Source organism: Octodon degus, unplaced genomic scaffold (assembly GCF_000260255.1).
Source record: "Octodon degus isolate 3935 unplaced genomic scaffold, OctDeg1.0 scaffold00101, whole genome shotgun sequence".
In the NCBI taxonomy this organism is placed as follows: domain Eukaryota; kingdom Metazoa; phylum Chordata; class Mammalia; order Rodentia; family Octodontidae; genus Octodon; species Octodon degus.
Genome location: NW_004524677.1, coordinates 3613662 through 3625999, shown reverse-complemented (window position 1 = coordinate 3625999; position 12338 = coordinate 3613662). Strand labels below are relative to the sequence as shown.

The 12338-nt window shown below is 39.5% G+C and overlaps 1 protein-coding gene across 8 annotated transcripts in view; it reads left to right on the top strand.

The window, feature by feature from the left end:
- Positions 1-12338, top strand: part of Sh3d19 (SH3 domain containing 19) — a 103770-nt gene that overhangs the window by 46291 nt on the left and 45141 nt on the right. For 6 of the 8 annotated variants that reach the window (XM_023723632.1, XM_023723636.1, XM_004638690.2 and 3 more), the window contains 4 exons: positions 1590-1728; positions 2087-2240; positions 3234-4235; positions 11241-11348. In XM_023723632.1, coding sequence (XP_023579400.1) covers positions 1590-1728; positions 2087-2240; positions 3234-4235; positions 11241-11348 — 1403 coding nt within the window. The remainder of the gene's footprint in view (positions 1-1589; positions 1729-2086; positions 2241-3233; positions 4236-11240; positions 11349-12338) is intronic. The other 2 variants (XM_023723637.1, XM_023723633.1) reach the window with 1 other exon arrangement.

The window sequence follows — 12338 nt, the reverse complement described above, 5'->3', positions numbered from 1 at the left end:
TTTTTTTTTTTTTTAACAGAACCGGGGATTGAACTCAGGCCCTTGTGCTTGCCAGGGAAGCGCTTATTCCACTGAGCCATTCCACTGAGCCATCCCCCTGGGCCCAAGAATACTCTTTTAACTGTCATCATTTACTAAATTCAGTTTTTTTAAATGCAAGTAAAACACTGCTACATGTAAAGCATTGTTGCAACTGCTTCATAGAAATGCTTTGTACTTCATGGGTACTTAGTAAATATTGCCCAAATAAATGGATGGATGGATGGATGGATGGATGGATAGATGGATGGATGGATGACAGGATTAAAAAGTTGATTAGAAAGGCAAAAGAGGAAGACTGCCTAGATAGGTAGATGATTGTTTGGCAAGGTGGAGAATAAGAGGGAGAAAAGACTAGCTAGATAAGTAGAAAAATGGACCAAAAAATGGTAGAATAGAGAATACACAGAAAGATGGAAGGATAGACAGATAAATAATTGAATGAATAGGGTTTTGTAACTCATGACTCCTGTTTTCAACTTTGTTACAGGGAACATAGAATATTGAAGAATAAGAACATTAGAGTCAGACAAAACCAAGTTTAAATCCTGGCTTCACTACTTTCCTGCCATGTGACTGTGGGCAAACTAGCCTCCTTGGTTTCTATGTTCCATCTTTGAAAGGATACTAAGTCTAACTGTATCACAAGATTGTATAAGAGTTAATGTTTGTATGGTACTTAAAATTTACTAATTAGTACCTCTTACTATTTAGCCAGGCAACCTCTATACACAGAGGTTCTTAGTTCAAGCTCAATCCATGGTGAGATTCTACTGAAAAGCTAGTAGAAAGATGTGTGTACAGGCACAGTTTTGCTAATGACAGTGCTTTGTCATTTTTACTTTGCATGGATTACTAAAAAAGGCAGAGCAAGTAGCATCATCAGTATTTGTTAGATGAGAAAACAGACTCAGAAAAGTTGAGATTTCCCCATTCAATTTGGTATTTGTTAGAAAATCAGATTGAAGATAAAACTTAAACATAAAAGAATCAGATTAAGAAATCATCCTGAATTATTAGAACTGCTCAGCATTAGAGGTTAATCATCAAATGATACTTACTTCAGGGCCTAGAAGTAAAAATAAATTTAAAATATCTCAATGTAAATTTAAACTGGGACAGAGACAGAGTAAGGAAGATGAAGACATTCTTACATGGTAATTTTCATTTTTGAGTATATAGTTTATAATAACAAAGCCAAACCATTATCTTATGCCATATATTTGTGCCGTAGGCTATATAGCAGCACAGCCTTGGAATAAACAGTTTGTATAGGTTTTAATTCGTGCTTATTCTCATCAGCCAAGGCATATCTCTGAGTGTATCTCTTTTTGAGGTCAAAGTCACAGAGGATGAGTGCTCTCTGTTCCCTTATGCCTGTTTGGGTAAACTGTTAGGAGATAGTCCAGGCCAGACAAGTCATTCCTGTGACAGATAGTTCTTTTCACTATTTTAGGTGGTAGATGTTTCATGGATCTGAACATTCACAGAGAAGACAATGATAGCTTATCACCAACCTGTAAAACCTCACAGAGGGTTCTGTCTTTTAGGCGCCCAGAGATCACCATTGTGGCAGCAGAGCCACTGAGGCCAGCCTCATGGTTTCCAGGAGGCCCACACCCAGGCCTAGGATTTCCCCCAGCTCCTGCAGCTGGCCCTTGGAGGCCAAATGAGCTGGTTCCTGCTGAGGTGAGTTGCATCTTACTTTTAATTTGCTGTATTTGGTATAGGGTCTTACTATGCAGCTTGGACCCATGGTGATCCTCCTGTTTCAGCCTCCCCAGCACTGGGATTACAGACCTGCGCCATCACACCCGGTCTTGGTGGCTGGCTCAGAGCACCCCACGGCAGGGCTGTATAGCACATGGTACTGGGTATTGAACTTAGGTCCTTGTGCTTGCCTAGGCAGGTGCTTAGACTGCTAAGCTATCTCAGTGGCCCTACATTTTATTTTTAAAATGAAATTCAGAAGGTAAAAACAAGGAGATTGTCAACACCTTGGCTATTGTGCATAGATATCTGAAGTTTTCAATTTTTTATTTTGCAGCTCCCGCCCTCTTATGAACAAGTCATAAAAGAAATCAACCAAGTTCAAGTTAATACTACAAATAATAATAATGCTGCTGCCACTCCAAGGCACACTATTACTTCTGCAACTCAGACTGACTTTTTAGAAGAAATAGACAACCATCTGCCTCAAAGTAAAGCTAGTAATTTGTCTTCCCTAATTCTGACGTACTTCTAGTGCATTAATCAGTAGGCTGCCAGCCTTTAAAATAATTTGTAACTTGTGCATAGTTGAGTGAGCTCTGCTTTCCAGTCATGATCACTATATACTTTCCTTTTTTGAATATGTAGCAATTATTATAATAGATCATTCTTAAGAACTGCAGCTCCTATCATTTGGGCTCACCCTCATTCCGATCACAGAAATGTTGTCAGTTTAACTCTTGTTGCATATTACCTGGCATGCCCTTTATTGCCACTGAGAAGGATTTTTTTTGTATGTATGTATGTATGTATGTATGTATGTATTTGGAACAGGGTCTTGCTAAGCAGCTCATACTTTCAGTGATCCTCCTGTTTCAGCCTCCCCAGCTCTGGGATCACAGGCCTGCGCCACCACACCCGGTTTCAGTGGTTGGCAGGGCAAGCTGGGTGCTTAGAAGCCTGCATAGCATGTGTTACCGGTAATCAAACCCCAGTCCTTGCACTTGCCAGGCAGATGCTTAGACCACCAAGCTATCTCCCCTGCCCTAGGATTTTATATTTAATAATTTAGACTTTATTGAATACTAACAGTTATTGTTAGGCTTTTTAAGAGTATTTTACAGGGTAGCAGAGATGAATAAGTTGGAAAAGCATTAAAAATGTTAAATTTTTGACAACCAGAAAGAAATGTTTCATGTGGTAAGTCTAATGGGAATAAGAATTTAATGGTGTTTTTAAGTATTACAGAATAAATATTTGTTACATGAACAAATACAGTTTGAATAATTCTCCTGTAGGAAACTGAGTATAAACATTTCCCCATTGATTTGCAAAGTGAATTTGCAATCACTTTTTACTAGTTAAGGAAACAAAAATCTCATGCTAGCCTATAAGTATATTGTAAGAATCTGTGTATTTTCTTTATTGTTGCTGTTGCTGTTAATGATCATGTTGCAGCTTTGTCTTGTTCTTTGTCTTGTCAGCACTACAGGCACCTCTCAAGCCTCTGCAGCTTTCCCCAGCAGCCTCATGTGGCAATCTTTCAGCAAGTGTAGCGCCTTTAATAGTCTTTGATATTTCCAAAGCACAGAATTGTCCAGAAAACACCAGTGCTACAAGATGTCCTGTGCCAAGACCAAGAACAAAAAGCAACCTCAGGCCAGTAGTCAGAGATACAAATGTTAAAGAAAAAAGTAACCAGAAAATCAGTCCAGCAATCCCAGAAGAGGAGTCATCCCCAGGCCAGCACCAGTCTCTATTGGATAATAACGACTTAGATAGTCAGGCAGTGATGAACATTATGAACACAGAACAAAGCCAAAATAATATTGTTTCAAGGATTAAAGCATTTGAAGGTCAGACAAATGTGGAAACCTCAGGATTGACCAAGAAACCAGAAATTACTCCTCGCACACTTCCCCCAAAGCCTGCTGTTTCCTCAGGGAAGCCTTCTGTAGCTCCCAAACCAGCTGCTTTCAGAGCTTCTGGAGAATGGGACACATGGACTGAAAACAGACTCAAGGTGACCCCCAAGGAAGGGGTCACTCCATACTCTTCACCGCAAGAAGCAGGAAGCATCTCTATAACCAAACCTGAATTGCCAAAGAAACCAACTCCTGGCCTTATACGAAGTGGTAATCATGAGATTTCAGGTGGAGGACCCACAGTCCAGAGCCCCAGTGTTGAGAAGATAATCCCAACTCCTGCTCCAAGACCTTTGCTGCCGAAGAAATCAGTTTCCTCAGAAAACTCTCCCTGCCCTTCTGCTCTACCTAAACCAGTCCCTGTGCCTCCCCGACTCTCCCTAGCATCACAAACCAAAACATTCAAGTCACTGGGAGAAGGACCCCCAGCCACTCCACCAGTTCCAGCTCTGCAAAGCAAGCCTCTGGGGGACATCGACCTTATCAGCTTTGATGATGATATTTTGCCCTCCTCATCTGGGAACGTGGCTGAAGAATCTGCTGGTTCAGAAATGGTTCTAGGTGAGTAAAACTCAGTAGCGGAAGAAAACCTAAACCCATCACAGGGTTCTCAAATGACAAAAATGGCACTTGCTGAGAAGTGAGTTGATGGGCAACACGTACTCGTGTATGTGCAAGCATGTGTTTATTATAGGAACAAGGATGAACAAAGACATTTAGAAATGGCATACAGAATGAAGACAGAGAGGAGACACAGCACATTAATTAATATTATGTAGGCTAGCAGGGAGCAGACTGGAGCTAGGGACTAGGTATGAGACTGGGCCCCTTACTCTGGCAGGTGAAAGTTCAGGGCTTACATTGAAAGGACCCAGCAAGGTCAAGGATGTGGCATTGGGAAGATGGAGTAAAAGCATCCATAGATAAGAAGTTGTGCAGTGGCTCCAGGGCAGCCCCATCTGGGCTACCAGGATGTCTTAGTTACTCTTCTCTTGTTGCTGGGACACTCAAAATGAAGGAAGGAAAGGTGTATTTAGCTCAGTTACTGGAGGTTTCAGTCCATACTCATCTGGGTCCAATGCAGAGCAGCACAGAGCAAAAAGCAACCTTTCATGGTGGTGGCAAAGAGCAAGAGCAAGGGAGGGGTAGCAGCAGCTCAAGCAGCTGGCTTCTCTTCCCACCTTACATTGTAATGCAAATTACCTGCCCCAGGGCAGGTGCAGCATCCACACCCACAGTGATCAATCACAAGCTCCAGAAGCTGCCCCAAGACTGCATGAGGCTTTGGGGGGGACACCTATACACAAACCATAACACAGGAGAAGGCCCAGCCCAGGAGGACTCATGCAAGAGCAATACAAGGAATGAAACCCAGGCATGTGTTGCAGAATCCTTTTCTATAATCTTCCCAGAACATTTTCCTTCAAGGATGCAAAATTTATAAATAAAATCAAGTACTTGTTCAATTTGCTACTAAGATGAGGACAATTAAAGTTCCCAAGAGGCAGAGAGTATGTGTTCTTTCTTTATACTGTTTAGATGGTGAGTGTGGTAATAAAAGCTTATCTTTGATCTGTCTAATTTGCTGTATATGTCATTGCTAAGATTCCTTTTGCAGAGCCAGGAGATAGCTCAGTAGCATAAGCACCTGCCTGGCTAGTGCAAGGTCCTGAGTTCGAGTCCCAGTACTCTCCTCCCAAAAAAAAAGATTCCTTTTGCTACTGTTTACTTATTTGGGTGAAATTTATAAAAAGTTCATAGTATTTACAAAAGTTTAACTATCCTCTTATGTTTAATGTGCCTCAGAACGGTACAGTATGTGATTTCAAAACTAAATTCTATGCACCTCAGGCATATTTTAAATATATATATAGCTCACCATGCCAACAATGTTGTACCTAGCTGTGGCATATACACTAAAAAGACATACTATTGATCCATAAAGTGTGAAAGGAAAAAAATTAGAATACATGTCATTTCTCTGGTGTTCTAACACTTTGCTTAATATTTAATGCTTACATCTCAGAAGTTAATTGATTTAATACAATATCTCTCAGTGAGAGATCTGTGGCCTCAGCTTGCAGATAAAAACATGAACAGATACCAATGACTGTTCGGCTAATATCATGAAACTCACATTTTTAAGCTGAGGTTCGGTCTAGTTTACTTGCTTCAGTATCATGTTCACTACATTTTCATGACTCTTCAGGCAACTTTTTTAAAACTTTTCAAGTCTATGTTAATATCATTTTCTTATTTAGACCTTTTGGGTGAGGAGCCTGAGAGCGGGGCATGGGTGAATAAATTGAATGGCAATAAATTGTTAGGAGATAGAAACAGTTCAAAACAAAGAAATACTACTTTTTTGAGAGCCTGGTAGGTTCTATGAAATGGCAGCCTGGTTAGTAAGTGCTGAAAATGTGTTCTGTACAGCAAGGAGATAATTATAGTCATCTTCACAAAGGAAAGTTAACAATGCATATTCAACATGAATACAGTCCCATGCTTGATACTCAGCCCTTTCTGTTTCTTGACTTCTACCTCATTGCACAGCAATTAATTATTGGGGCTGTCTGTTAGCAAAATGTGTAATATGTTTGTCTCATGTGACTCTTGCTGTTGACTGTGGAGTTATACTGAACTGAACCATCTTTCTATGCTTCTCTTCCTGAATTTGTACCTCACTTAGTGATACTGTCACACACCCAGCTTTCTCTGGAGAAACCTAGAGACCATCCTGGAGCCTTCTCACCAAATTACACAGCTAGGATTTGGGATATTCTAGGCTTTATCTCAATTGTCATGTAATTTTAGGCAGTTTACTTAACCTTGCAGTGCCTTAAGATAAATTATTACTGCTCCACGTTATAAGGATTAAATATGACTTTGCAAAAAGGCCTTACAGATTGTCTGAAATGTGATAAGCAGACATTAAGTAGTAATTATTTTTATTACTCTTTTGCCTTCACATCCAGTTAGTTACCATCACCTGATGATTTTATTTTCTGAGACGCTCTTGAATTTGCTTCTCATTTGCGTCTCTCCTTGTACAACCCTGCTTAAGGCCTTTATTTTCAGATTCCTGAGCAGTCTCCTAAATTGAGCCAACTCAGACCTACTGCCCTCCATAAGGGTGGCTCTAGAGTGCTCACTGGCCTTGTTTTGTACCTGCTTCTTGAGGATCACTTCTGAACTCCTTAACACAAGGAGAGAATCTGATTTAGGGCTTTGTGACCTTTTTTGTATAGTATTCCAGTAGCAGTGTCACTATAAATACTGTACAGACTTCTTTTCCTTCTGTGAAATCTTGCCCCAGCATCAGCTGGAAACTGGGAAGAACACAGGAGAAAAGAAACTCACAAATATGTCTTTCCTATTCTTTGTCTTCTACTCTTAAGAATAAAGGAAATCTAATAATATAGTGTTCAGAAAATGAAGTTGCCATTATTAACCTCAGGAAATTGAGATCAAAAAATATTGAAGCTATGAAAACATTGTAAAGAGTGGAAAAATTATTAAAGGAAAACTCATAAAACAGGCAATTTAATATTGGATCCATTTCTTGGATATAATGCCTTCCAGGTTAATGTAATGGAGCTGAGAAGTATTAGCAATTCCACTTCACACCTTTACAAATCATACACCACTGTCAAAAAAAAAACAACCCAGAATATGTCTGCTGTCAGCCCCATTGCACAGACCGGAAGAATAGTTTAGCAGCCAATTTCTGCTATTAACAGAACTCAAGGGAAAGAAATGATGGGAAAGCAAGCCAGGGATCGTGAAACTAATTTGATGGCAAGCATATTATTAGAGATAGGTAACAGGCGGCAAACTACTTTATCATCACTGTGTCTCTCAACCCAGTAATGAAAACCATGTAGATATAGTTATAAAGGGGCCTTCTTGTTTGGCAGGAAGTGCAGAATAATTGGTGTTGGTCTAAGTTGGTAGAAAGACAAAATAAACACATTAATTAAAAATAGGGGGAAATGCAGTGACTTCCTTTAGATTTGGGTAGGAAATTCTTCTGGTGATAGGCTGTGCTGTTTCTGAAGAAGCAAGAGCAATCAGCCTGTGATAAAATTACAGATGTAAGGCTCTTACCCTTTCTAGATCTTAGAACTCTGAGAATCTGATGTTGCCTGTGAGTTGGATGTTGCCTTTGAAAGTTGCCTGTTCTTTTGAACAATTTGAAGTTCGACTTCATACATTCCAAGGGCCATATTGAGCTCTAAATTAAGGCTTCTCCCATCAAATTTTGGAAATAAACAAATTATTACATGGCAATTAAAAAAGGCAGAGCTATTATGTCTTGGTATGGGCCAACCTCTATACCATTATTAGGTGGGAAATGAAAGGCACAAAATAGAATTCATGGTATTTTAGCTATTGTTTGTGTGAAAAGTCATATGTGATATGTTTGGAAAAATGTTTGAGAAACTGGTAACAAAAGTTGTCTTTTATGGGGAACTAGGTATACAGGATGGGGGTGCTAGTTTTTAGTGTGTAATAGCTTTGGGGTCTATTTAATTTGCAGACCATGTGCAAGGTGTTTTGTTTGGTTTTTTGTTTTGTTTTGGGTTTTTTTTTTGTTTTGTTTTGTTTTGTTTTTTGTTTGTTTGGGTTTTTTGCAGAACCAGGGATTGAACTCAGGCCTTTGCACTTGCCAGGCAAGTGTTTATTCCACTGAGCCATCTCCTCAGCCCCCATGTACAAGTTCTAACCTTTAATAAAATAATAACTTTTAAAAACTGTTGAACTTAAACATAATTAGGCTGAATGTGTTACCTCTTGTTATCTTCACCATAGAAGATTAGTTTCCACCACTGATGTTTAGCCTTGATATCTTTAGAAATCATAGAAATAATAAAAATTAGCATGTGGGGTTTGGCTGAGCTTGTGCAAGGCCTGGGCTTGATCTTTAGCACTGCAAATAAGGTGATTTTTCTAACAAGTTTTATTATTCAAGGTGACAATTACTATGTCTAATTACTATAAACAAAATATCTCTAAATTAGATAATTCGGAAACATATCTAAATTATTTGATTTTAAGTAGAATTTTTTTCGGAAGAAGGAAGTCGTTTAGGTGCCAAACATTTTTAGGTGCAAGCTCTACCACTGAGCTATGTCCCCAGCCCTGGCAAGAAGAGTTTTTGCCTGGTGTGGTGGCACATGCCCATCATCCCGGAATTCAGCAGTCTGCTGAGGTAGGTGATCACTTCACTGCTGTGTTTGCTTAACCTTGCAGTGCCTTGGTTTCGACATCTGTAAGACAAATTAATACCACTTCTCAAGGAGGATACTGTAAGGAGGATTAATGAGTTCAGGGTCAGCCTGCAATACGTAGTAAAACCCTGTTTCATAAAAACAAAAAAAAGGGATTATTTTTCTAATTATGTTTTATTTTATTTTTTTATTTTTTTTTTTTTTACTTCTTTTTAAATTAATTTTAATGAGAATGAAATAGCAATGAGACAGTTTCAAAACAGGTTAGCAGGACAGTTTCAATAATTAATACATTACATACTGTTGTTTTCATAGTAGTTATTTAGAGTACACTATGCATACATGATATCTTGAAAGTTTTTTTTTTTTTTTTTTTTTTTTTTTTAAATTGTGTGTGTGGCCAGCACAGCCCACCAGGGGGCGGGGCTGGCTGGCATGTGGTGCTGGGGGATTGAACTGCGGTCCCTTTGTTTTTGCTAAGCTTGTTCTAAGTAGGTGCTTTAGACCACTGAGCCATCTCACCAGCCCCTCTAATTATGTTTTAAAAAACATGTTTTATGGTCATTATTGCCTTGAAAAGACAACTAACAAATTTAAGAATTTTATTCTTTTTTTCCTCATTTTTAAGTGATTTTCATGATTTATTTGGCAGAGATATTATTTTAGTCTAATAACTTTTATTGTACTTTTTGAGGGGTTTACAAAAGTAAAATGTATTTTACAAAAATAAAATATATTTGTAACAAGTCAAACAATTCAGAGATTTTAGTTATAAGATTAAAACTGTCTCGTCCATCCAAACGTTCATAGTGTGAGTGGTGGAGCCTTCTGTGCCTTGGACGTGCCATGCCAACTAACATTTCACATGCGTGGACTTTTTGCTACTTTTCACCAAAATAGTTGTCATACCATACCCATTCCTCAGTAGGCTGCTTTTTTCATTCAGTGCTGAGATTTCTGTACTTCTTTTCAGGTTAAATGTCCCCTCATTGTTCCCTTACACTGGCCTAAAATCCTTTAGTCTGTGAGTACAACAAAGTTGTCTTTCTGAACACTACTGAATGTTCAGATTGTTTTCTCTAATTTGGGAGTGTTTTCATTTTGGACATGGCAGAAATGCTGTAGTAAATAATTTTATAAGCACTTTCATTTTTAATAGTGCTATTTCTGAAGAGTAAATATCCAAAAATAAGATTACTAAGCCAAAAATTGCAAACTTTAAACATTTTAGCAAATGCCCATGATCAGTTTCCTGCCCAGCAATGCCTGCAGTTCCCAAGTGCTGTCTTGGCTTTATATGTTGCCCACAACTTTGTCTGTTGGAGAAAACCCCTCTCTCATAAGAAGACTAAATAAAGGAAGCCTCAGAAGTAGGGATGTAGCTCAGTGGTAGTACACTTACCCAGCAGGCACAAGGTCCTAAGCCATGCTCACACATACACGCACGCACAGACAGCTTCATTCTGTACAGCTAGAGAGACCTGCATACTACCATCAAGATGAAAACCAGGCACCTGGTGCCTCTTCATTGAAGTGATGTCTTCCCCACTGATCTGTACTCAAGTGCATCACAACCCAGGAAAACCTGAAGACAGGCAGATGCTGAGCTCAGTAACTGTACCCTGTAATCCCAGCACACAGGAGACTGAGGCAGGAGAATCAATGTGAGTTCAAGACCAGTCTGGACCTACATAATGCATAATGAGCCCGGGCCAACCTGAACTATACATAGGGAGACCCAGTCTTCAAAAAAAAAGTCAAGATGGAGAAATGCTGAGTCATAAGTGCTAGCCTGAGCTTAAATGTCTGAAGGGAGGGGTCATTTTTTCATTCTTTCGTTAGCAAAATATAGTTCTACTAATCGAGCAAATCCAACAATGCTGAGCCTGCGAGACAGGGTTCTGGGGAGGATGAGGGCCACTGGTGAGTCCTGTTAGCAAGTATTGCAAGACACACACAAGAAACGCAGGAGAAAACAGCCTTCTCTCCTGAGGATCTTGGAGGCCTTATGATGCGGCGAGGTTGTCTCCTTTTTTCAGGTAGACACTTATGAAATGAATACAGTTCCCTGAAAGTTTGTTCCTACATAATTCAGAATTGCTCTGGATATCTCTCATCAGAGAGGAAGAAAAGCCACATGAATTATTTACAGAGTACTAAATTATTTCCTTTTATGAGCTCCAACTTTGTTTTTGTCTCTGCAAACTGAGATTTTTTTTATCCATGAATAGTTTTCCCTGGGGCATGAAAAATATGACTCTTAAATTATGAATGAGGTTTTTTGTTTGAGTCCGTGTTAACTAAAACATGCAAAATAAACTATGTTTTTCATTAGATCCCTTTCAGCTCCCCACAAAAACAGAACCAACAAAAGAAAGAGCAGTTCAACCAGCAACTACCAGGAAGCCCACTGTAATTCGAATTCCAGCCAAACCAGGAAAATGTAAGCACTCCTTTGCCTTTTTTATTTGCTTAAGAGCCTTGGAGAAATGTATGCAAATTTATCAATTCTACCCTTGAAATTATGTATAACCTGCCATTTATTATTCATAGTCACAGACATTCAAAAGCAAGTTGTTTTCTCGTAATTCCTTGGAGAATTGGTACCATAAATTTGGATTTCATTTTTCTTTAATCTTGTCTTTAGGCACAGAGAATTAGAGGGAGACTGAATCTCAGAATAGTTATTGTATCCCCTGTTAGCACCTGTAGTTAAAAAGGGTAGGAAAGTAATTGAAATTAATAACAAATAAAGTTGTATGTGTCTGTCAGAAGTATATTGTTCAAATTAGCATAGTATAAATATAGCTGTGTGAATTATAAAGGTTATATAGGGGCCAGGGAGATGGCTCAGTAGAATAAGCACTTCCCTGGCAAGCACAAGAGCCTGCGTTCAATCCCCGGTTCTGCAAAAATAAATAAATAAATAAAAATAAAGATTATATAACCTAGGGCTGGCCCGATAGCTCAGCAGACTAAAGCGCCTGCTTAGGCACAGCGCAGCAGCCAGGGTTCGAACCGTGCCAGCCCCACCCCTAGGGCATGCTGAGATGGTGATTGAGATGGCATGGTGGCACGCGCCTGTAATCCCACCGTTTGGGAGGCTGAACACAGGAGAATCACTAGTCTGATTGACATAGTGAGACCCTGTAGACCCTGTCCTAAATACAGGAAAAATGAAATTGGTCTAAGATTCTAAGGGTTAGTCATATAGCTCAGCGGATTAAAGCACCTGCAAGCAGGCACAGGGGACGGAGGTTTTGATCCCAGGCCTGCCCTGCCAACTCCGTCCCTGGGGCCCGCTGAGAGACTGGGTGTGGTGGTGCACACCTGTAATCCCATCTCTTGGGAGGCTGTAAACAGGAGAATCACTAAGAGTCCGATCTAGTAATGAGACCTGAACACCCTGTAGATCTTTCCCTAAAATACAAAA